The 26,925-nt window shown below is 42.9% G+C and overlaps 1 protein-coding gene across 3 annotated transcripts; it reads left to right on the forward strand.

The window, feature by feature from the left end:
- The first annotated feature begins 479 nt into the window (after positions 1-479).
- LOC311232275 (uncharacterized protein) lies at positions 480-26,490 on the forward strand. Of its 3 annotated transcripts, XM_084319019.1 has the most exons (9): positions 480-496; positions 669-772; positions 1,151-1,364; positions 1,496-1,585; positions 10,166-10,312; positions 11,693-11,906; positions 15,322-15,560; positions 18,073-18,133; positions 24,587-26,490. In XM_084319019.1, the coding sequence occupies exons 2-9, from the start codon at positions 693-695 to the stop codon at positions 25,984-25,986; spliced, it is 2,445 nt and encodes an 814-aa protein (XP_084175145.1). In that variant the 5' UTR covers positions 480-496; positions 669-692; the 3' UTR covers positions 25,987-26,490. The 3 variants fall into 3 exon arrangements, with proteins under 3 accessions (XP_084175145.1, XP_084175146.1, XP_084175147.1); XM_084319020.1 differs by lacking the exons at positions 480-496; positions 669-772; positions 1,151-1,364; positions 1,496-1,585 and adding an exon at positions 4,453-4,536; XM_084319021.1 differs by lacking the exons at positions 480-496; positions 669-772; positions 1,151-1,364; positions 1,496-1,585 and adding an exon at positions 4,522-4,536 and having other exon boundaries at positions 10,255-10,312.
- The last annotated feature ends 435 nt before the right edge of the window (positions 26,491-26,925 follow it).

The raw sequence follows: 26,925 nt of genomic DNA on the forward strand, positions 1-26,925 counted from the left end.
CCTGGCCGCACGCACACAACATGTGTGTGTGTGTCTGACAGCTTGAAGTTTATCATGATGATATGATGATAAGTTGATAGCGCATAACATAATAAAGTTTTCAATCAATCAAACGTCTCATAACTCCCTGGCTGTCACATGGCTGGTGACTGACAACTTTTCTGAGCCAATAGGCTCTTTGCGCGACCGTAGCAAGTCGCTTCCCAGCCGGGAGCAGCCGGCTGAGAGGTACTGTGGAGCCTCGCTCTGAATGCTGCGCGCGGCTCGCTCCCGCGGGAGTTCCGCGCCTCGCCTAGTCAGATTTTCAGAGCAAATCGGACAACATTCTAACCGTCATGCAACGCGCTTGGCGAGGCAGTAGTAAAACCTGCGCAGATCTGCGTCCGCCTATCCCATCTTGAACAAGCCGCTTAAGGCGGAGTCACCAGCGCCACTGAACCGCCGCCATCTTGCTCCAGTCAGCCGTTCTGTTACGTTCAATGGTAGCTGTTGGAGGGTGAGTGATCTGCACAGACAAAAATACTCATAACTCGCTGAAATGTTGACGGATTTACAAACGGTTTGGTTTATTACAAGCATTATTAACGTGGCTATGATTCAAGCGGTTTGTAAAAAAACATCTTTAGATACATTTATGATGCAGGACATTGCTGGCTTTGTGTTTACAGAAGCACACAACCTACCAGTGGAACATGCCTGACTTTTGTGCAGCTTATGGATGCTCTACTCACCGTAGTGTAGAATCAAGAAGACGTGGGATCACCTTTCACGTGTAAGATATGACAATATTACGTCTATAATTAGGATAATCGCTAGTTACTTAGTGGATGTATGTACTATACAAGTCCTGCTACAAAGGAATAGTGGGGTTATGTGAGATAGCCTAATAGTATTGCAAGATTGTTGTTGACCCAGCCTTTTTAGAATGTTGCTAACATTGTTTACAAAAATCATTGAATGTTTCTTTTGGACACCTTTTTATAAATTTTTATGTGGTTGTCTTGTTCTTAAAATTTGCATAAATTCATACAATTACCCCCAAAATATCATAATTTAGGTGTGTATTTTTGTCCTTACCCTTAATGCTAAAGTAAGGTGGAAAATGTTGACAATCATTTCTATATTTGGCTACCTTTCTCATGTTCTGAAGGTTTCCCAAATCCGGAGAGAGGAGGAGACAGTGGGAACTGGCATTAAGGAGGGACGGTTTTGTTGCGACTGGCACGACACTGCTCTGCAGTGAGCACTTCAGGAGTGAAGACTTTGACAGGACGGGGCAGACTGTCCGGCTTAAAGATGGTGTTGTGCCAACAATTTTTAACTTTCCAGCTCATCTTCAAATGTTTGGCCAACAAGAATTCAAGGTGTATAAGATTGATATATCAATATATAAATATGTGATTAAATGTCACACTTTAGTTTTTCTTTCTGCAAGTTCCTAATGTGTTTATTACAGCACATTTTAGACACTCAAAACGACCTATGTTTATTTTAGCCCGTAGCAACAAGAAGCACAAACACTTCTAGAAGAGCGAAAGACAACCTGCCAATGGACTTGTCTCAGGATGAACCTCAGCCTGATGTTGTGAGTATTTGCATGTCTTTATATATCTATGCTCTCAACTCCCTCTACTCTCTGATGGCTAGGTGCTACGTCATCATATTCCAAAATGCCACTTCCGTGTCCTGTTGCTTCCAGACGGGATATTCAAAGGCAGTAAAATGGTGTCCCGTGTTGCAGCAATAGAAATGATGTCAACAAAACATTCTCTTACTACCGCTTTCCTCCCGATGACAAAGAGAAATTCTATTTGAAAGGGCTAAATCTGTTCTAGTCGGCACAATTTACAGACCGCCAGACCAAAATGGCTTTTATGATGTGTTGGATGCGTGCTTAGCTGGAGCTGAGGATGCAGAAAAGATTCTTATTGGGGATTGGAACACGGATATAAAAAATGCTCTGAGTTTTGTAAAAGTCAGTCAAAGCTTACCAAAAGCACGAGCAGTGAACTCCAAGCCCACGTGACTGAACTCAAACTGGAAAGAAACAGACTAAGAAATGACGTAAACTCCATGATCAAAACAGCAAAAAAAATTCATCAATGACAAAACCGAGGAAAACAAAAACAAACCATGTGAACTTTGGAAATTCATCATATTCCAAAATGCCACTTCCGTGTCCTGTTGCTTCCAGACGGGATATTCAAAGGCAGTAAAATGGTGTCCCGTGTTGCAGCAATAGAAATGATGTCAACAAAACATTCTCTTACTACCGCTTTCCTCCCGATGACAAAGAGAAATTCTATTTGAAAGGGCTAAATCTGTTCTAGTCGGCACAATTTACAGACCGCCAGACCAAAATGGCTTTTATGATGTGTTGGATGCGTGCTTAGCTGGAGCTGAGGATGCAGAAAAGATTCTTATTGGGGATTGGAACACGGATATGCAACAAAAAGATGCACAGTCTTCAAATCCTTCAATAGGTTTTGTGATCTGCACGGCCTCAGCCAGCTAATCACCCAACCCACACGTGTATGTGAGTCAACTCAGACTACCATTGACCTTATCCTGACCTCTGACAAGTCCAAGATCTCCAATAAAGGGGTTATAGCATGCGGGTTAAGTGATCATTATATGATATTCTGTACCGGCAAAAAGCTAATACAAAAGGCTGGCTGTCACAAAACAGTCACATCTAGAGACCTCAAAACCTACTCTAGCGAGGCCTTTAACCTTGAACTGGAGAGTCTGGACTGGTCAGATGAGCTCAATGGTAAACTGGTTGAAGAAACATGGCTTGGTTTCAAAACCAAATTTTCAACAATACTAAACAACATGGCCCCCCTAAGAACCACCAGGGTAAAAAATCGCGCTGAGCCGTGGATGCACACTGAAATACTGACCGCTATGAAAACCAGAGACAAAAAATGCTCTGAGTTTTGTAAAAGTCAGTCAAAGCTTACCAAAAGCACGAGCAGTGAACTCCAAGCCCACGTGACTGAACTCAAACTGGAAAGAAACAGACTAAGAAATGACGTAAACTCCATGATCAAAACAGCAAAAAAAATTCATCAATGACAAAACCGAGGAAAACAAAAACAAACCATGTGAACTTTGGAAATTACTCAATAACCAACTAGGCTGCAGTAAAAAACGTAACCAGGGAGCTCCAGTAGCTCACCACGTATCTCGGCGCTATTTCTGCGTCGGGAGGAGCCGTGCTGCGTCACGGTTCTGGTTGACTCCGAGTTCGATTCCCGGACCCGCCGTCATTTGCCGAATGTCTTCCCCTGTTCTCCCTCCCGTTTCACTCTACAACTGTCGGTCATGCTTGACCAGAAAAGCGATAAACGCTAAAAAATAAAGTAAAAAAAAAAAAACGTAACCAGATTCTCAAACATAAACATAAAGATGGACAACACGCTCATCACAGACAAGCTGGATGTAGCCAATTACTTAAACAGTTTCTTCACAAACATAGCCACAACACTGGTAAACAAACTACCCTCCCACTCAGGGCAGTATGGGGTAGAACACATAGTAGCATACTACAAGAACCTAGGGGTCCACAAAGATGACTTCAAACTGGAAATGGTAACAACAGATGAGGTACTCAAAAAACTGAGTGCCCTCCAACCTAACAAGGCCACTGGCCATGACAACATCCCCTCCAAATTCCTCAGAGACTCAGCAGCCGCCATCACCCCAGTCATCACACGCATAATAAACCTCTCCATAAAACAGGGACACGTCCCCAAGGACTTCTAAATTGCGAGAGTAACACTCCTGCACAAAAAAGGCAGTAAATTAGACCCTGGCAACTACCGCCCTGTTTCTATCCTTACCTCCATCTCGAAAGTCATGGAAAATTCTTTATACAAACAGGTTGAAAAATACCTTGTGGAAAAAAATCTAATCTATGAATTCCAATCTGGCTTCAGAACATCCCACTCCACTGACCCATGCCTTCTCTATTTAAACGACCACATCAAACAAGTGGTGGACGTGGGCAAATACTGCGGCATGGTCATGCTGGACCTACAAAAGGCCTTCGACACTGTCAATCACACCATTCTGATTGACAAGCTAAAAGCAATTGGTTTTGATAGTCTATCAGTGAGCTGGATGCAATCCTACCTGGAGGGGAGAGAGCAGATGGTGGAGGTAAACGGTACCCTATCCCCCCCCCCCCTCTCAGTGAGCTGTGGTGTTCCACAAGGAAGCATACTAGGTCCGCTACTGTTCCTAATTTATGCAAATGACATGTCGTCAGCTTGTGACTGCAACTTGTATCATTGGCCAACAAGAATTCAAGGTGTATAAGATTGATATATCAATATATAAATATGTGATTAAATGTCACACTTTAGTTTTTCTTTCTGCAAGTTCCTAATGTGTTTATTACAGCACATTTTAGACACTCAAAACGACCTATGTTTATTTTAGCCGGTAGCAACAAGAAGCACAACCACTTCTAGAAGAGCGGAAGACAACTTGCCAATGGACTTGTCTCAGGATGAACCTCAGCCTGATGTTGTGAGTATTTGCATGTCTTTATATATCTATGCTCTCGACTCCCTCTACTCTCTGATGGCTAGGTGCTACGTCATCATATTCCAAAATGCCACTTCCGTGTCCTGTTGCTTCCAGACGGGATATTCAAAGGCAGTAAAATGGTGTCCCGTGTTGCAGCAATAGAAATTATGTCAACAAAACATTCTCTTACTACCGCTTTCCTCCCGATGACAAAGAGAAATTCTATTTGAAAGGGCTAAATCTGTTCTAGTCGGCACAATTTACAGACCGCCAGACCAAAATGGCTTTTATGATGTGTTGGATGCGTGCTTAGCTGGAGCTGAGGATGCAGAAAAGATTCTTATTGGGGATTGGAACACGGATATGCAACAAAAAGATGCACCGTCTTCAAATCCTTCAATAGGTTTTGTGATCTGCACGGCCTCAGCCAGCTAATCACCCAACCCACACGTGTATGTGAGTCAACTCAGACTACCATTGACCTTATCCTGACCGCTGACAAGTCCAAGATCTCCAATAAAGGGGTTATAGCATGCGGGTTAAGTGATCATTATATGATATTCTGTACCCGCAAAAAGCTAAAACAAAAGGCTGGCTGTCACAAAACAGTCACATCTAGAGACCTCAAAACCTACTCTAGCGAGGCCTTTAACCTTGAACTGGAGAGTCTGGACTGGTCAGATGAGCTCAATGGTAAACTGGTTGAAGAAACATGGCTTGGTTTCAAAACCAAATTTTCAACAATACTAAACAACATGGCCCCCCTAAGAACCACCAGGGTAAAAAATCGCGCTGAGCCGTGGATGAAACTTGAAACTTGAACACACTGAAATACTGACCGCTATGAAAATCAGAGACAAAAAATGCTCTTGAGTTTCGTAAAAGTCAGTCAAAGCTTACCAAAAGCACGAGCAGTGAACTCCAAGCCCATGTGACTGAACTCAAATTGGAAAGAAACAGACTAAGAAATGACGTAAACTCCATGATCAAAACAGCAAAAAAAAAATCATCAATGACAAAACCGAGGAAAACAAAAACAAACCACGTGAACTTTGGAAATTACTCAATAACCAACTAGGCTGCAGTAAAAAACTTAACCAGATTCTCAAACATAAACATAAAGACGGACAACACGCTCATCACAGACAAGCTGGATGTAGCCAATTACTTAAACAGTTTCTTCACAAACATAGCCACAACACTGGTAAAAACTACCCTCCCACTCAGGGCAGTATGGGGTAGAACACATAGTAGCATACTACAAGAACCTAGGGGTCCACAAAGACGACTTCAAACTGGAAATGGTAACAACAGATGAGGTGCTCAAAAAACTGAGTGCCCTCCAACCTAACAAGGCCACTGGCCATGACAACATCCCCTCCAAATTCCTCAGAGACTCAGCAGCCGCCATCACCCCAGTCATCACACACATAATAAACCTCTCCATAAAACAGGGACACGTCCCCAAGGACTTCAAAATTGCGAGAGTAACACCCCTGCACAAAAAAGGCAGTAAATTAGACCCTGGCAACTACCGCCCTGTTTCTATCCTTACCTCCATCTCGAAAGTCATGGAAAAAATTGTATACGAACAGGTCGAAAAATACCTTGTGGAAAAAAATCTAATCTATGAATTCCAATCTGGCTTCAGAACATCCCACTCCACTGACACATGCCTTCTCTATTTAAACGACCACATCAAACAAGAGGTGGACGCGGGCAAATACTGCGGCATGGTCATGCTGGACCTACAAAAGGCCTTCGACACTGTCAATCACACCATTCTGATTGACAAGCTAAAAGCAATTGGTTATTTTCTAATTAGTTTCTAATTGCAGCCACCCATAGGTGCTCTTTGAGAGTGATTTTGAAGGAGGGTAGGGATTCACATTCCTTTACGGCTGTGGGTAGGGCATTCCACATTATTGTGGCATAATTGCGAAACGTATTTAGTCCCTTGTTTGAGCCGAATCTGGGTTGAACGTGATTTGTGGAACTCCCTCTGGTGTTGTGGTCATGGGCTTCACTGACCTTTAGGAAGTATTTCGACAGTTACATGGGTATCTTAGTGGTGTAGTGTATCTTGTAGACCAGGCCCATTGCAAGCTGCTGTACTCTGTCGTCTACTCTAAGCCATCCTAGATTGTCAAAATGGGCAGGGGTAAGGTGGGTTTTAGGAGTAAGTTAGTAGGTTAGTAGGTAACGTTAGTTAGCGCTAAACTTAGTTTACATAGCGTTACCTGTCTATATAACGTTGAGGCAAAAATAATAAAGTGTGAGAAGTGTGTGTTTGTGTGTGTTTTGGTGGACATTGGACAGCAAAGCAGAAAATGCATTGCAGTTAGCCAAATAGTTAGCTGACGTTAGCCCCCTTCTTTGCCAAACAGAATTTATCACTCTCGTTTCCAGAGCTGATAACATTATCGTGATCTTGTGATAGTAATCCCCAGGCCATCAGGATGCTCAATGACAATTAACACTATGTAACAAACCATCAAACACACTTGCAGCACACACACCCACACGTACACACCCACTTTAAATGGACAACTCACTGTAGCACCCACTTACACACTTTAGCCACTAACACACTTTATATATTTATTGGCCTCATTGCACATAGCCAAGCCTTGCACCTTACCTTACCACCACAAGGTGGCACCACAAGCTAACTCATCCCATTTATATTGTACTGTAACTACTCTGCATTGTATATTGTACATATGTATATTGAAATTTTTTGTCTTGTTTACACTTGTTTAAGTACTTTACTTCTATTTTTATACTTTTTATAATTATCTATTTTTACCTAGCAGCACACTCTCAGGAGCAAACAGAAAGAAGCATTTCATACAAAAGTATCCTGTATTTCTGTATGACAACTAATAAAGAAACTTGAACTTAACATGGTTGTGGTGTGAATTACCTCTAATATTCCCTATGCTAACACAAGAAGAAGGATGGCAAGTGCCTGTGCTGCATAGGAAATCATTAGACTATGAAGGGTAATATTACGCAAAAATAAACACTAGTAGGCCTATATATAGCTAAACAACACATTGATGATAGAAGTAGTTTTTCTTAAGTTGGAGGGAGCCTGAGATGTTAAGATGTTCATTGCCATTTAGTTCTTTAAGTATTGATACATTTATTTTCTTTTTGCAGGCGTGACAAACCACTTCACCCCAAACTAGGGCTGCCCGAATCTTGCTAAAATGTGAATCACGATTCTCTCACACGATTCTTATTTTTCGTCATAATTTAAAAAAAGTAAAGTAAAAAGTAGTAAAAAAATTATTTAGAAAATCGTCATAATTTAGAAATTAGATCGCGTAGGTCTATGAATCGAGATCGCGTTTAATTTTTTTTTATTAACCGTGCAGCCCTATCCCAAACTATAACTCAAGGGTCTGTGGGTGGCATTTTCCCAATGGCAAAGCAGCTGGGCCAACACGGTTTGCCTGGAATGAGGGAAAGGCTTTCCCCGACCACATCAGCCATCCCATTCCCACCAAAAGCAAAAAAAGAATGCTCCCTGCGAGTGTGGAGGATGAAGGAAGCGCTGAACCAGGCCCAAACATAAAAAATCTGTAACATTGTCTGTTACGTTGTCAACTAACCACTTTTTCTAACATAGCTAATAAACACTATATAGCTAACGTTATCCGGTACGGCAGGCAGCTAACTAGCTAGCTTTATTGCTAACACCCTGTTGCACCTCAACCTAGTAGCTCTTCTTTTTCATTGAGGCCTGGACTTTCCCAGTTAAAGTTTCATCTGGCATTAAACTAACATTTATAACTCTGTTTGAGTTATACGAGTTGAGACCCTTTTTCACAGACTTTGAGAAGTCAGCGAAGTAGGATGTCACAGTAAAAAGGTTGACCGGTTCCTGGGCTGTAGCCATTGCTGTTTACATTGGCCCCATTAGACTAAACATGCTAGTGGACACAGAAGTAATTCGTGACGTCACACTAGCCATCCCTATAGTGTGCATTGCTTGTACTATTTTTATGTCTGCACTTAACACTTTGATTGCCCAAGGTTAAATTCATGATATACCATCCCTTGCCAGCTCTATTTAACATGGAGAAGTTCCCCTTCTTTGCAGGGCTATAACTTTTTAAATTCTATTGCTAGATTGCCATTATTAGGGCCCATTCAATGTCCTATATGTATTGTTCATGGTGTAGCAACGGTAAACTTTTTCATTCACATATTCATACTAAAATATGGTCTAAAGTATAAGTATGTTTTCATCTCTTTCTGCAGCTTTCTCCAGAACGTGATTTATAGCCCCAAATGCATTATATTGATGATCAAATACAGTTTGGTAGGAATCTGTGCGAGATCAAACATTTCAACTGGACGTACTTCTAGAATTTACTACACGTCATCTGATGTTGACCGGATGGGCGAGGGGGCGTTTATAATTCCGTGGGCAACGTTATACCATTCATCTAATGTGGGTCATATGTTCATCATAGCAGTTTTTTTTTTTTGATCCACTTTTTCTCCCATTTTCTATATTTTCTCCCATCCCAATTTCGTATCATCCAATTCAACCCTCCCCTGTCACGAACGCTGTTTCTTGCCTCCCACAAGCCGGCTGCAGTGAGGACTAAGTCATACATAGCACAAGTCCCCTCCGGTACTTGAGGTAACAGCAGTCGCATCTTTTCACCTGCGCAGCTCGACCTCTCAGTGTCGAGGAGTAACGCGTGGGAGGCTCACGCTGCCCCCGACACTTCCTGATTCTACTGCGCAGGCGCACCAACCGACTTGTAGGAGTCGCTTGTTCACAACGTTCGATCCCCACCCTTCAGTTTTTCCCTCCCCGTAATACGGCCAATGTGTATTACTGCGGACGACCAGCCAAACTGAAAAACAATGTGGAGAGCTGGATTCGAACACGCGAATCCTAGCGTCTCCACACTGGTGGCGAGTGCCTTAGACCACTACACCACCTAGCCGCCCTAGCAGTTTATATCGAACACGGTAATACTACACGCTAAAACTCACCCCAGTCTCCTCGGGCCGTTGTGCGATCAGCGTGGAGTAGACAGTTTTCGATTATGGGATGTTCAAATGCCCGATCTATTTCCAGGTTGTATAATAGTATATACGTCCAAATCATGTTGTTTTTTCAAGTTATTTCCACCGATCGATGTTCACTGTGTGAAGACAGAGTCTCTCTAACATTAGCAAGTGCCCGGACCCCATATGGAGTGAGTCCTGCCGGTTCAAAGGTTGATATCCGGTTTCGATCTGCCGATCGGCCACCAGATGGCGCTCTTGAACCGCTAGAGGGTTGAGAGGAGATCAGCACTGTGTGTCAAGGCTCCGGAACGAAAATATGATTTAGATCACAGATTTTTGAAATATTGATATCAAAGACGAGTTACGGCGTCCTCGGCAACTTGAGCATGGCGAGGAATGACGAGTTCCGGCGTTTTCGGCAGTTAAAGTGTTAATGCTTTGCTTTTATTTTGTTAATGTTATGCTCATTTTATCCACATGTCTATTTTATGACTTATGTCTATTTGTATGAAAGGTGCTATACAAATAAAGTGTATTATTATTATTGAACCACACCCGTGGACGTTTAATTGTGTTTGGCTACCGACAGTGTTTGGTAACAGCCATGGCCATGGATGAAACGGCAGCTAGCAGGACTTTTGACTCTGAGACCAGGCTGATTGTGCTGATTGCCGTCAGGTCGGTCGTTGGCGTCATCACGGAGTCCTTGGGAAACAACACTGCAAAGAAACTAAAGGTGAGCAGAAAAACTCAACATCTAACGTAATAATAAGTTGAGACGTAACAAACATTTATGATTCAGTAACCTTCTCTTCTCTGTCTTTTCAGGTGTTATTATTCAGGTTATACACCTGCATATACCCACATAACTGTATGATAACGTGTACAATAATGCTGTGTATACCATATATATATTATTTATACCTAACATATACATTTATCCACATCTGTCTGTAAATACCTGCATAGCGTTAACCAGGCATGTCCAGGGGGTAATCAAGCTATGGGAAATAGCTTGATTACACCAGTATTTTCTATTCTAGATGGTAGCACAATTTATTAACACTTTCACTGCCGCACCACCAAACGGTTAACCCTTTCACTGCAACACGACAGCAGGTTAACCCTTTCACTGCCACACTACAGAAGGTTAACCCTTTACTATCACACTAACCGTCGGTAGTGTGCTAGTAAAGGGTTAACCTTCTGTAGTGTGGTAGTGAAATGGTTAATGACTGACTTCCCTCCTTTACCCAACTGTCCTTCTGATTTCACAATCAGTGACAATCAGTGCAAGACAGTATGTGATAAAAGAACATCATCTATTTTGATTTTATGAGGCCTTTAAGAATGGCAGCCGCATACTCATCCATGCAAATCATTTGGTGCAAATAATTTATTCAGTCAACGTTTCTAGCCACTACCATTTTTTCCTGAAATGTTTTCCTTAACATTATTATCCGATTGCTATATGGGGAAAAAAAGAATAGTACAATCGTTACTGGCCTCTTTACCTTTAGGCTACTGGCCTCTTTTCCTTTAGGCTACTGGCCTCTTTACCTTTAGGCTACTGGCCTCTGGCCTCTTTACCTTTAGGTTACTGGCCTCTTTGCCTTTAGGCTACTGGCCTCTTTACCGTTAGGCTACTGGCCTCTTTACCTTTAGGCTACTGGCCTCTTTACCTTTAGGCTACTGGCCTCTTTACCGTTAGGTTACTGGCCTCTTTGCCTTTAGTTTACTGGCCTCTTTACCTTTAGGCTACTGGCCGGCTTCTTTATCTTTAGGCTACTGACCGGCTTCTTTATCTTTAGGCTACTGGCCGGCTTCTTTATCTTTAGGTTATTATCCGCCTTCTTTATCTTTTAGGTTATTGTCCGGCTTCTTTATTTTTAGGTTATTATCCGGCTTCTTTATCTTTTAGGTTATTGTCCAGCTTCTTTATCTTTAGGTTATTGTCAGGCTTTTTTATCTTTAGGTTATTGTCTGGCTTCTTTATCATTAGGTTATTGTCCAGCCTCTTTGTCTTTAGGCTACTGGCCGGTCTCTGTAAATGTTCCAACCAGAGGCGTTTAACCAACGTCGGCTCCATCTCACAAGTTTGCACTTTATTTCCCAGACCCAGTTCTCACGCGTCATTGACGCGATGGTGAGGGAGGCAGTCCCTAAAATCAGCAGAGTGTTCAGAGAATTGTACTCCACCGTGCTGAAGGAGAACCAGGCTCTGAGAGACAAGCTGGGACAGTTGGAGCAACAGCTGAAGACAACAGCGCTTCATAATGTCAGTGCTGCGTCAGGGATGACACCCACATTGTTTATAATGCAACAACCAGGTACGCTGTAGCCACACCAAACACACACACTCAATACCAAGACTCGGTACCAAGACTCGATACTAACACTCAATACCAAGACCCAAGACTCTATACCAACACTCAATACCAAGACCCAATACCTATGACTTGACCAGTAGTCATACCATACCACCAGTTAAACATTATGCTAGTAGCAGTAGTCATACCACCAGTTAAACATGATGCTAGTAGCAGTAGTCATACTACCAATTAAACAAACTCTTCTCTCTGCACTCCTTCTTCTCCACTCAGCACTTGTTCTGCTAATCCTACCGGTCGGCCTGCCTAATATAATCACAAATAATCTATCTGGATTATCATCCAACACAATGTAAACCGTCAACCTTCTAGAAGGTTTAACACAGTGTTTAACACATTCTCTTTTAAGATTAAGAAATATTTGAACAAAGTCCATCTGAAATGTCAATTGAGAATAGTTGGGCATAATGCATTTCTTGTCTCCATTTTGTGATGTTTTTAAATGATACAGGAACTTCTGCCATGTCACTCTACACCAGGGGTCAGCAATTAAGTTTGGCCTCGGGCCAAATTTTTCCAAGCCATTTTTATGGCGGGCCAGAAACAAAAACAATGGCTAATTTAATATATTGATAGTGAAAACATTTTAACTCTGTGACAGACCACCTTATAACTAAGACATACATTTGTGGCAGAGGCATAGAATGGACAAAATAAACAAGCTGCATAGGTGGCATAATAAACTGTAAACGACATACACATTTGCACTGAACATTATACCTTTGTCTTTTTGCCATTTTATTATAAAACCAGAGACAAGCTCCTCTCTCTTATCGGTCTATCTTACATTACGCGCAACCAATGCGTCTATCTGACGGCCCTTTCTGTGGAGCGCACTGGACAATTTCTTTTTTGATCCACTTTTTATCCCATCCCAATTTAGTCGTGCCAATTCCCCCCTCCCCTGTCTTGATCGTTGCGCGCATGTGCCCCCCACTGGTCAGTTGTAGGGAGGGTTGAAGAATCTATCGCATGTCCCCTCTGATACATGCGGAGTCAGCCAGCCACTAAATTTCACCTGCCAGCGCGGACTCTCATTGGTGAGGTGTAACGTGTGGGAGGCTCACACACTACCCTCGACATCTCCTGTCCTTGCTGTGCAAGCACCCTGACCGACCTGTAGGAGTCGCTGTTTACAACGACCAGATTACCACCCATCGACTCTCCTCCCGCTGACTCTGCCAATTGAGTCAGTATGACGGCCGGCCCAAGGCAACGCTGACAGCCGGATTCGATACCGGTGTCTCACGCGTTGGTGACGAGCGCTTAGACCGCTGCGCCACCCAGCCGCCTGAGCGCACTGGACTATTGAGAAACAATAGGAATTTTCCATTGGTTCTCTCAGTCCACATGACCATTTCTAGTATTTCCATTGGCTATAGTGACAGACGGATATATGATAAATGGATATATACAGCGGATTAGACGCAGTCCAGAGAAAATCTAGATATTTCAAGATTCTATGCTTTACATCCGCGCAATCTCGGAGAGATGCACAAAATTTTGAGATGATCGATTCCGATACAATAAAGCAAGTCTTTATCACAAACTGCTAGCTACCGGACAACCAAACAACCACCCCCTAATCCCACTAGCTACCGGACAACCAAACACCAACACCCTAATCCCACTAGCTACCGGACAACCAAACACCAACACCCTAATCCCACTAGCTACCGGACAACCAAACACCAACACCCTAATCCCACTGGTGGTTACAAGTCAGCCTATCCCCACCCTGGCACCAGTGCCTGTGCATAGAAGTCTTGTCATCTCAAGAATAGCCGCTCCTTCAGTATCTACAAGTCAAGCTGTCACCAATGCCCAAGCTCTTTGATTTGATTTTTATTGATCTCGAACAACCATAAACATTCAACTAAATTAAAAAATTTTAAAATTAAATACAAATTAAATATATCTTCCTAGACATGGAAGCAATAGTCAACATAGCTCAAGACGAATGGTTTTGTTCGAGTGTGCATATCTTTTGTAGGTTGGTTTTATATGTATTTCCCCAAACTTCAACACAATATGACGGGTAGGGTACAAATGAGTGTGCAATACAGAGTGTACAGTGATTTCTGATTTAAGATTTATTTAGTTTTACCCAGAATTCCCAAGCTTCTCGCAATCTTTGAGCATAGATATTTTATGTGTGGTTTCCAGCAGAGTTTGTGGTCTATTAACTCATTCACTGCCACGCTGTTTCCGGGATATGGCTATGCGCTGCCACGCATTAAACCAATGGAGTCGGTCACCTTGTTTGCAGGGCTATAACTATATTCTATATTCTAGCTATGGATGCAATACTATGGCCCATTTGACATCGAGTATCTATTGTTCAAGATGTGAAAAAGAAATAATTTTTCCATCCATACATTCCATTTGTATTATTTTATACCGTCGTGGTGAACATAAGTATGGTTTTAGAGCGGTTTAGGGTAATTCCTGGGAGGCTAGTGTATTATACTTAATCCATTGACATTTCGTCCCGACTCCCTACACACGCTACAATTAAAAATTCAAATGCATATGATCGGTATTATGTTCCATCATTAATGCATGAAAGGGGGGGGTCGTTTCTGATTAATTCATTGTCAATAACGGCATTCGTTAGTACAACAACATACACTGATCAGGGCGATGGCTATGAAAACAAGTCACAATCAAGCTGAAATTGATGTTAAATTGCTCTTACCTGTGGCCGGTGGGATTCCAAAAGGAATATTCCAATTATTTGATTGCCATCTGGTAGATCGTATGTCCATTTGGCCCACGACATAACCCACCACAGCATAATGAATCGGGGGTCCCGAAAACGATTCAATGCGATCGGGTGAAGCCCTAGGTCCCGGACCAATATAATCGACGCACAGCCCAATACAGAGTTTCAAAGTATGTGCAATACCGGTCGCATCCTACCAGGCGGCGGTATTGGACTTTTGCGATCTCAGACTCATTCCTTATGATAACACCAGGCTCCCTGGATGGATAATGAATGGAAATATCGAATAAAAGAAATAACGATCAAATAACGAGTATACTTGTTGTTGGCGTTCAACGTTTGGCAGCCAATAACAAGTTTAATCGTTGTTGGCAGAGAAAGAGTTAAGACACCCAAAACCTTGATTTCATATACTCTATCGATTTTGACATTTTCAATTTCCAGATGGAGTTCTGTATTTATTTTGCGATTTCCAAATGGCATGAATTTGGTTTTATTCAGATTTAATGATGTCTTGTTTGTATCAAACCAGCATTTTAATTTGTACAATTCCTTCTTTTCCACCTTTAAAAGCTGCTGCAGATCATTCCCATAACATACAATTTTACTTTACTCTATTGATGTCTACAGGTCAAGTCGTACCCAATAACCAAGTACCGCTGGCGAACACAAGCCAAGCCAACCAAGCAGCCCTGCCGATCTGTATCCAATCTGCCACGAGTCAAACTATCCTCAAAGCCCCAGGTTCCATGTTGGCTACAAGTCAAGTTCTCCCCAAGTCCCATGTAGTGTTGATGGATGGAGGTCATGTCATTCCCAACCTGATCGGTCTGCCTGTGGCTACCAGACAAGCCAGCAGCGCTCCTCAGGTAGGCCTGCTTCATTTATTTGTAGCCTATGTTCCTCAGAAGGGCAGATAATCGTTGTGTCCCTTGACCACAGTGGTTGGTGGATCCCAGAAATCACTTGCACTATTTTATATATATGCTGTCTATCAGCCCAATAGACATTATTCATCTTTATTCACAATCTTTTTTATACTCCACAATACACTGAGTATTTAAATTAACAGTGTGGTCGAGTTGTTAGATTCACAAATGCCATAGTGCGTTAATAAATACAGAAACATCAGACAATTCAAGCAATTAACCTCTTAACCCCTAGCCATATTTTCAGAAGATTTGCCTAAAAGTACATACCCAAGTAAATGGAAGATTGCTCCACTTCTACAAGGTCCATTAGCATGTTCTTGGTATCTAGGGACATCTATGGACCAGTTCCCAGTGTCAGAAATATTGTGTCTGTTACTATGCTTGAGTAAATTGTAAAAAGATAATATAATTTTTATAAAAAATTTCCATCTTTGACGGTGAATAACACCATGCTAACATTGACCAAAAGTGAAAAGATCAATGGTGCAAAGGAATTTAAGCAAATGAACAAAGGGCAGATGATTTACAGGTTTTTTTGTAGATGCAGTACTGAATTTTGCCATCCGGACACATGAAATATGAATATAGTGTAGAATATCAGGCCTATATATGACCTTATTATGGTCAAGTCATACATCTATGGATCGGCAAATCTAAATTAAATCTGGATTTAGTACCACCAGGCGCCCAGTAAAGGGCAGCAAAGACTGTGAATGAAATCTACTGCAAGTACAGTTACTTTTGTATAATGTCCATAGCTCTGCAATTTTTTACTGGATTGAGATGTGGTTTCTTCCTAGACGTTCACAGAAAGGTAAAGAAACAATATACGTTGTATTTTATGGCAATACTATTGAGGTTTGTTCGACCCGTGAAATATAAACATGATATTTCAGTCAATACTTGTAAGAAATGTTTAGGTCGTCAGCTGGTGTGAGCTGGGTTGTGTAGTAGTGCCCTGGGTCTCATCTGTCTCTGGACTATAACGATTTCATGAGCGCTTCCTGTTCCATCTAAATCGTCCATTTTCTTGTGCAATGCTCAGATTAAGCTAATAACACTTAACACTTTGGTCGCCAGGCTTATATTCTTAATATACCATCCTCCGCCAGCTCTATTTGTCTATGGGGATGTTTACCTTCTTTGCAGGGCTATAACTTTTTAAATTGTATTGCTAAATTGACATTACTATGGCCCATTCAACGTCAAGTATCTATTGTTCAGGGTGTAGCAACGTTATACTTTTTCATTCACATATTCATACTAAAATACGGTCTAAAGTATAAGTATGTTTTTATCGTTTTCTGCAGCTTTCTCCAGAACGTGATTTATAGCCCCAAATGCATTATATTGATGATCAAATACAGTTTGATAGGAATCTGCGCGAGATAAAAAATTTCAAATGGACGTGCTTCTAGAAGTTACTACTGATCATCTGATGTTGACCGGATGGGGGGGGGGGTCGTTTATAATTCCGTGGCCAACGTTAGATGAGTCATCTAGTGTGGGTGATATGATCATTATAGCAGTTAGTATCGAACACGTTAAAAAATAACGCTGAATCTTACCGTAGCTTCCTCATAGCGATGAGCGTGGAACAGAAATATTCCTATTATGGGATGTAGAAATATGCGATTCATTTCCAGGTTGTATAATAGTATATACGTCCAAATCATGTTGTTTATCGAGTTATTGGTAACGGATTGCTATCCGTTGTGTCTAGCTCGAGTCCTGGGACTATTACCGAGTGATCGGACCGAATTGGAATGAGCACCAGCTTCCATTTCCTGTTTCCGCTCTGGGAGATCCGCCAATCGGCCACCAGATGGCGCTCTTGAACCGTTGGAGAGTTGAGAGGGGATCAACAGTAGATCTCAAGTCTCCGGGGGAGAAATATGATTTCGATCACAGATTTTTTAAATATTGATATCAAAGACGTGGTACGGCGTCTTTGGCAGAATGAGCATGGCGGGGAATGACGTGGTACGGCGTTTTTGGCGACCATAGTGTTAAGATCATTGCTAAACAAACAGTGCTGAAAATATACACTTTGACTGCTGTTTTGATTAGCGTCTTTACTCTTGGCTATATTTTAAAAATAAACGCAACATCACTTAATACGGACTGTATTGATCTATTTGTGTTAGGAGCACATTTGAAAAAATAAAACCAGAGGTAACAATTTAGAAACGACTACATTGGTTATCAAGGTTCGAAACTGACCCATAGACAAAGTTTCCTGCAGGGTATTCCATGAGGTAGGGGGAGAGAAGCCAACTTCAGTACAAACTCTATTTCTATATCAATCCCCTTCCCCCTATTATTGGTACACAGCTGTACAGAGACATGAGGGAATACAATCAAAAAGTAATTTTTTACTGAATTTGTTTATTCAGATGTCTATACTTCCCTGTGGAGAAGACAACGTTTTCTTGTATCTCCTTCACAGGAAACGGTAAAGATCAGTGAGGGGAAGCTCCTGGCTGAAGCTGAGACAAACAGAGGAACAGGTGAGGTCACATCAGAGTACCTTGGTAAGACAGCATGTCATTCAAGAGATGCTGTCTAACCGCAGTTTTGTCCTACACACCAGCGATGGCCAGCACAGCAGGCTCAGAAGACTGAGGAACGGTGTCCCACAGGGGTCAGTCCTTTCTCCGATGCTGTTTAATATTTACATCTACGATCTCCCAGTCACAGCATCCAGAAAGTACGGCTACGCGGACGATCTTGCCATCATGCTGAGAAGACCCACATGGAAGGCACTGGAGGACGGTCTTAACCAAGACATGGACATCCTAGTAGCCTATCTACAAAAGTGGCGCCTACAGCTCAGCACCAGCAAGACAGTTACAGCAGCATACCATCTCTGCAACAGAGACGCCAAGAGGGAACTGGAGGTATATGCTGACCACAAGTGTCTGGAGTCCCAGCAAGCCCCTAAATACCTTGGCGTGCGTCTGGATCGGACACTGTCCTTCAAACAACACCTCGAAGATGTCAGGGCAAAGACAACATCAAGGGTTGCGCTGATCCGACGCCTCGCGGGTACAACCTGGGGAGCCACTGCCAAGATCCTTCGGATATCCACCCAAGACCTGGTCTTCTCGGCAGCGGAGTACTGTGCCCCAGTCTGGAGCAGAAGCCCACACGTTAAAAAAGTTGATGGGGCTACTAACAACGCCCTCCGGATCATCACTGGATGCCTGAAGGCTACACCCGTCTTCCTGCTGCCAGTCCTTGCAGGAATCGCACCAGCTGGCCTACGACGAGAGGCTGCCACTCTCGCCCTAGCAAGGAAAGCAGTGAAGCATGACTGGCACACCCTACACAACACCACAACAACAACAGCACCTATGAGCAGACTCAAGTCCCGCCACCCCTACAACAAGGTGGCACAAGAGATGCTCCGTTCCACCACTGAGGACCTATCCAGAAATGGATGGCTGGCGGCAGCCTGGAAGAGAGAGTGGGAGAGTGCTGGGCCAACCCGTATCCACCACTACATCTGGGATCCAGGAGATGGCGCCACAGGAGACTATCTTCCACGCCGGCAATGGGTTCTGCTGAACTGTTTAAGATCTGGGGTCGGTCGCTTTAAAGCATCATTAAACAAGTGGGGCCTGGCAGACAGCGCTGCATGTGAGTGTGGAGACCCTGAGCAGACTGTTGACCACATCCTGACCATCTGCCCCCTATACAAACCACCCTCGGAAGCCAGCCTCTTTGATGTGGGACCAGAGTTAAGGGCATGGCTACAAGATATACGGAGTTGGACCTCTGACATTACACGAAAGAAGAAGAAGAATGATAACAACCACTATAAAATCTTTTCAAAATGCAATATTTGAGTAGCCTTGCAAGCCAGAAGAAACCCCCAGTATGGCGCCACCATCTGGCCAAATGGCACCAAATTTGAATAGGAATAAGCAAGATGCTTATCAGGTCCTACCCCTTATTACAATAAACCCTTAACAATGTTTTTTCCCCAGTCTTTCATCTTTCGATATATCAACTTCATCATTAGTCCTACATAATCAAGTACACCTTCAAACACAGTGTTCAATTGTCTTCCAACGAAATCATCTGTAAACCTGCTAAATCACTCCGTCAAAAAACAGTCAACTGAAGTTAATATACATTCATTACTGTTAACACATTGACTGCCATTATTAGCCTCATCCTGTAGTAGCTACTGCCACCGCTGTAAACGATGGGAGTCGCTCACCTTGTTTGCAGGGCTATAACTATTTAAATATTATAGCTATGGATGCAATACTATGGCCCATTTGACATCGAGTATCTATCGTTCAAGATGTGAAAAAGGAATATTTTTTCCAACCATACATTCCCGTTTTATACCGTGGTGAATATAAGTATGGTTTTAGAGCGGTTTAGGGTAATTCCTGGGAGGCCGCGACGCATATTATACTTAATCCATTGGCATTTCGTCCCTATACACGCTACAATAAAAAATTCAAATGCATATGATCGGTATATCATACCGGACAGGTCCTGAGAGTGGCCGAGAGGAAGTATAGGAAGTCACACCTCACAGGTGACATTACCACCTATCACAACCTCTTGTCAGCTTTCTCCAAAACCATTACTACTGCCAAAGCTTCTTTCTTTCACCATAAGATCGATGCCTCGGCTAAGAACCTCCTCACTCCCCCTCCTCTCTCTCTGCCGAAGACTTTGTGATTTTCTTTGAGGAAAAAGTGAAGAGCATCCGCAGCTGCTTGTCCCAACCCCCGCCTGTTCCAAATGCTGAATCGAGAACCTCATCCTTTACCCTGTCATCCTTCTCTCACGTTACAGACGCAGAGGCCTTGACACTGATAACGTCGAACCATCCCACTACATGCCAGCTGGACCCGATACCCTCCCCCACTCCTCCAGACCATAGCACCAGACATCCTCCCATTCCTAACGGCAACCATCAATTCATCCCTCAACTCGGGGGTGATTCTCACCTCCCTAAAACAAGTCACAGTCACATCGCTCGGGGGGAAGAAAAGCACTGTCATAGACAACTATCGTCCTGTCTCTCTTATCTCCTTCCTTTCTAAATCACTTGAATGTGCTGTATCCAACCAACTTACTGATTATCTCTTACAGAATGACCTAGCTAGACCCTAATCAGTCAGGCACAGAGACGGCCCTCATAGCAGTCACAGAGGCTCTTCACTTAGCAAAAGTGAAAGGCCTCTCCTCTGTCCTGATTCTTTTGGACCTGTCGGTAGCCTTCGACACGGTCAACCATCAGATCCTCCTTGCAGGAATGGGAGTGACTGGCTCTGCGCTGACATGGCTGACATCCTACCACGTATCATGGAGAGGAACCCTGTCGGCTAGGGCTGTACCGAATGTAATTTTTTAACATTCGAAGCTTCGATTGAAGTATTCGAACAAAGCTTCGAATGTCTATTACAAAAAAAATTTAAAATAAAAAAACATTTTAGAAACTAAATCCTCAATTTGAATAAAGTGATTAATCTGATTAAATGAGTATTTTTCTTTTATTAAATCAACTTTCTTTAATGAATATAACTCATCAGTTTCGTCAACATAAATAATCCAATGAGGGCACGGTTGGTATGAAAGTGATGGTGACGTCTTATAGTATAATATTATAATATTAGTGTAGCCTAATCTTTAACTGAAACTGTGAAGAAAACCCCCATTGGTTTAATACACAACAAAAAAAAGTTTTAATTTTTTTTTTTTTTTTTTATGGATTTTTTTTAATTCGAATGTTGATTTAGAATTCGAATGTCAACATTATGATCGACGCATTCGGTACAGCCCTACTGTCGGCCCACCGCCCCCTTCGGACGGGTGTCCCCCAGGGCTCTGTCCTTGGACCCCTCCTCTTCTCCCTCTATAACAAATCTCTGGGTAACATGCCTTCTCGTATCATTGCTATGCCGATGATACCCAACTCTCCTTTCCTCCCTCAGATATCCATGTCTCTGAGCGGATCTTGGCTGGTCTGTCTGAGATCTCCGCCTGGATGACGACCAACCACCTCAAACTCAACCTAAGCAAAACAGAATTGCTTCACCTGCTGGCCAAATCCTCCCCCCTGACCAACCTTTCCATCACAGTGGAATATGTAGCCTCCTATCCGAGCTCCGGGAGGGTCATCAAAGAGAAGGCGCCTATTCTCGGTCCTCACTCCACAATGGTCGTATGAACTTCCCACCACAGTTAGGACAGCCGAATCCCGACCAATCTTTTGCTGTCACCTAAAAACACACTTCTTCAATCAATATCTGAAATGAAGAACATTTTTATAAAAGCACCAATATTCTTACTGTCCTAATACTACCATGCACTCCTCCTACTATACTAATATGTCTTATGTCTATGCACTCAACACTGCAGCACCCAAGTTTCAGCACTGTTTTATCATTGTTACTCAGCTGAAAGAGTTGTACTCTTCCTGCTGACTTGTCGTACTTTAAGTCACTATGGATAAAAGCGTCAGCTAAATGACTAAATGTAAATGTAAATCATGGAAGGTTTTCGGCTTGCAAGGCTAATATTTGAGAGGATGTCATTTGAAAATAACAGGTTTGGTTTTGGTTTGGATGTCACATTTTGCTGCACCATACAGTTCATTGTGATGAACAGAAATTGGATTATCTATGCCGTTATCGTGATCAGACATCCATATCCTCTTCCATTGCGTGTTAAGTGTTTAAAAAAAACTGCACCTTCCTGAAGGACATTCCGTTTTCTGCCACCAGGAGATGCAAGGACATTACACATGCAGTTACACATTATACAGTTACACATTAAACATTACACAATATACATAATTCTACATTATACATGATTCATAGTTAAACAATTGTACATTAAACATTATACATAATAATACAGTTACACATTAAACATTATACATTATTCATACAGTTGCACAATACACATACAGTTGCACATTACACATTATACATACAGTTACACATTAAACAGTTACACATTATTCAGTTACACATTTTACAGTTACACATTACACAATAAACATTACATATTATACAGTTACACATTACACAAAACATACATTACACAGTTACCCATGCACAATAAACATTACACATTATACAGTTACACATTACACATTGTTGTCTTCTCTGTTTATCTTTTGGTGATCGTAGTCTTTTCTCTGTTTCTGTACATTACACATTATACATAATTATACATTATACAGTTACACATTAAACATACATTACACAATACACATACAGTTGCACATTATACAGTTACACATTATACATGGTTACGCATTACACAATAAACATTACACATACAGTTACACATTACACAGTATACATTATTCAGTTACACATACAGTTACACAATAAACATTACATATTATACAGTTACACATTACACAAAAAACATACATCATACAGTTACACATTATATATTACACAATACATAATTACACAGTTACACATTATACATACATCTGTTGGTGCTGTTGTTGTCTCTCTGTTTATCTGTTGGTGATGTTGTTGTGTCCTCTGTTTAGCTCAAGTCAAGTCAAGAGTTTTAATTGTCACGGCATACAGGTATACAATGAAATGCGGGTGGTCTTGCCCGCAACGATGTGCAATACAGTGGTACATATAATAGAATCAAAAGAAGGAAACAACATTGTGCAGTAACAGGTAGCAGGTAACATGGAGTGACATCTCGGTATCTGTACATAGTTATTTACAGAGCATATGGGACATGCTAGTTAGCTTTGGTAGTGCAATACACTGTTCCTGTTATTCTAATTTAAAGTGTCCTTTCCTTTGGCCATAAGTGTGCGTGTGTGCGACATGAGTGTGTGCCCGCTCATGTTTTTTTTGATCCACTTTTTCTCCCATTTTTCTATATTTTCTCCCATCCCAATTTTCGTATCATCCAATTCAACCCTCCCCTGTCACGAACGCTGTTTCTTGCCTCCCACAAGCCGGCTGCAATGTGGACTAAGTCATACATAGCACAAGTCCCCTCCGGTACTTGAGGTTTGTGCCCGCTCATGTTAAAGTGTTAAGTGGCTGCTCGTGTGTGAGCGTGCACAGTGTGCGTGTCGTGTGTGTGTTCATGTGTGCTTGTGTGTGGACAGTTCAATGTTCTGAGCACTCAATGTTCATTGTTCATGGCTCTGATGGCCTGGGGGAAGAAGCTGAGCCTAAGCCGCTCTGTCCTAGTAGCTGGGGTTCGCAGGCGTCTGCCTGACATCAGCAGCTGAAACAGGCTGTTATTGGGGTGGTGAGGGTCTTTCATTATCCTGCAGGCTCTGGATTTGCACCTCTTGTTGTATAGAACCTGCAGGGGGGGTAGTGCAATACCCGTGGTACGCTCGGCTGAGCGCACCACTCTCTGTAGGGCCTTCTTGTCCTGTGCCGTGCTGTTTCCATACCAGGCAGTGATGTTTCTGGTCAGGATGCTCTCTACAGCTCCTGAGTAGAAGGACTGGAGTATCTTTCCCGATACTCTGAACTTCCTTAACTGTCTCAGGTGGTAGAGACGCTGTTTCGCCTTCTTTACTACTGTGTCTATGTGTGTTGACCATGTCAGGTCCTCTGAGATGTGGACCCCCAGGTACTTGAAGCTGCTCACCCTGTCCACGGTAGCCCCGTTAATCATCATTGGTGTGTGCGTCTCCTGCTGTCCTCTCCTATAATCCACGATCAGCTCCTTGGTTTTACCAATGTTCAGGAGCAGGCTGTTGAACGCACCAGCGTTCCAGTACCTCAACCTCCTCCCGGTAGGCCTTCTCGTCATTGTCCGAGATCAGCCTCACCACCACCGTGTCATCATAGCTGTTGGTGATGTTGTTGTCTTCTCTGTTTATCTGTTGGTGCTGTTGTCGTCTCTCTGTTTATCTGTTAGTGATGTTGTTGTCGTCTCTTATCTGTTGGTGATGTTGTTGTCTTCTCTTCCTTCCCCCCCCCCAGGCCTGACGGAGGACCAAGAAGTGAGGAACAGGAGGAGGAGAGAGAAGTATAACCAGAAACTTGTCTTCTGCGACGTCTGCAAGAAGGGCTTCCATTACGCGCGTAACCTCAACACACACATGAAGCTTCACAACAAGCCTTTTTCCTGCAACCGCTGTGAGAAGAAATTCCACCAAGAGGCGGCTCTTGACAAACATGTCTTGACTCACGAAGCCAAAGAGAACAGAGCTCAAATGAGAGCTCTGAGAAGTCACGAGCTGCTGCACACCGATGTCAAGCCGTTCACCTGCGAGACGTGTGGGAGGGGCTTCACCATGAAGACCAGTCTGAAGTTACACAGGTCCATTCACACAGGCGAGAAGAACTTCAAATGCGCCACGTGCGGAAAGACTTTCAGAGCCCGTGTCAACCTACGTTCCCACAAGCGGGTGCATTCGGACCAGCGGCCTTTCAAGTGTGCCGAATGTCCCAAGGCCTTCAAGTCTAAGGTGGCGCTGGGGAAACACACAGTCGTTCACACGCAAGAAAAGGCTTTCATCTGTCAGCTTTGCGGATCTCGGTTCGGCCTGCAGGGAAACCTACAGAGACACGTCCGGAACTCCCACACGGGGGAGAAGCCGCTGAGCTGCAGGGTGTGTGGAGAGAGATTTACAGGTGGCTGGGCGTTGAAGTCGCATATGCTCACTCATGGAGCCACAAAGCCGTTCATGTGCGATCTGTGTGGTAAGACCTTTTTCTACAACTCCATGTTGCTGAAGCATCAGAAACTGGTACACTGTGACACCAAGGAACAGGAACCAGGAGCTCAAGGACTACGACGGAGGAGAGGCGGAGGAACGCCGGCCAAACCATTCAACTGTAAGGTCTGCATGAAAGGCTTCTGCACACCCACCTACCTGAAGATACACGAGAAAAGTCACCAGGAACACAAGGAGTTCAACTGCGACCTGTGTGGGAAGTCTTTCCACGTCAAGAATACGTTCGACTACCACATGAAAAACCACACAGGGGAGAAACCCTACGGCTGCGGTGTCTGCGGCAAGAAGTTCATCCTCTGGCCACATCTGAAGAACCACGAGATGATTCACACAGGAGAGAAACCATATAAGTGCGAGGAGTGCGGAAAGGCCTTCAGGACCTCGTGCAACTTCTACAGACACCTGCGGGTCCACACGGGAGCTAAACCATACGGATGTAAAGTCTGTGGCAGTTGGTTCAGCCAGTCCAACACACTGAAGTCTCATATGCAGATCCATACTGGAGTCAAACTCTACTCCTGTGACCACTGTGGGACGGGCTTCTCAGAGTCCAGGCAACTCAAGAAACATGATTGCTCCAAGAGTTATCAGAACTCGTTTGGTGCTACCACCACCACCAAACGGAGGAGGCAGAAAGTGTAGTTTTTTAACGAGTGATCAGCGAACCGAATGCTATTTGAATATTCTATTTTTGTATCTAGGAGTTTTTCTTGTACTTAGTTTGTAGTTAAAACAACAGCCAATACTGAGCTCGTAGACCAGTGATAACTGTTGCTGATATAGGCCTTACAGTACCACCGTTTGTGATTTAGTAGATGCTGACTGGCTTGAGACAAGAACAGTCCAAATGTTATTGAAATTACCCTTTTGTCACTATTGCCTCCACAGGCCCCAATGTTCTGCTCTCATATAGGACTGATATTAAAGGTGCTATAGATAACATTCAGCCACTCGATGTCGCACTAGAGCACCATCATGTAATTTATCCAATCAGGTGCATACCACACAGGGAAGGTTAGAGAGATGTTATTAAAGACTGTCTCCCTCTGTTGGCAACTCTCTTACTCCCAACACCTCCATAGGGTTGATGACATCATTTTGATTTCTGAAATCCAGACTGAATAAAGTGGAAATATCTGAGCAGCATTGGGCTTTCCAATTGACCTCTCACGTGTGGTGTAATTTTTCTGCTCAAATAATAATATATTCAATCGGGTGGAAAGTGACATATTATACTGGGAAACCGTACTAGCCAGGTATGGAAAGTGACATGTTATACTGGGCAATTATGTTGACATGCTGTCACCCAGAAAACAATACAGTTACAGAGAGTATAAGAATGACTATTCTGAAAATAGGTTTCACTCCTCGGGTTACCTCACCTACACTGTAGATGGTTATGGAAATCGACAACAAAGACCTGCTAAAATGGCTTCACATCTGTGTAATTTTGAGGTTTGGGAACATAGATATATATATAAAGACTAGATGGCGCAAGGCAGAGTCTCCCATGTAGTTCACCGGTGGCCATCGTGCTACAGTTAACTACTGCTTTAAGGTAAGTGATCTGCACAAACAAAA

Source organism: Notolepis coatsorum (assembly GCF_963971535.1).
Source record: "Notolepis coatsorum genome assembly, chromosome: 7".
Taxonomy (NCBI): Eukaryota; Metazoa; Chordata; class Actinopteri; order Aulopiformes; family Paralepididae; genus Notolepis; species Notolepis coatsorum.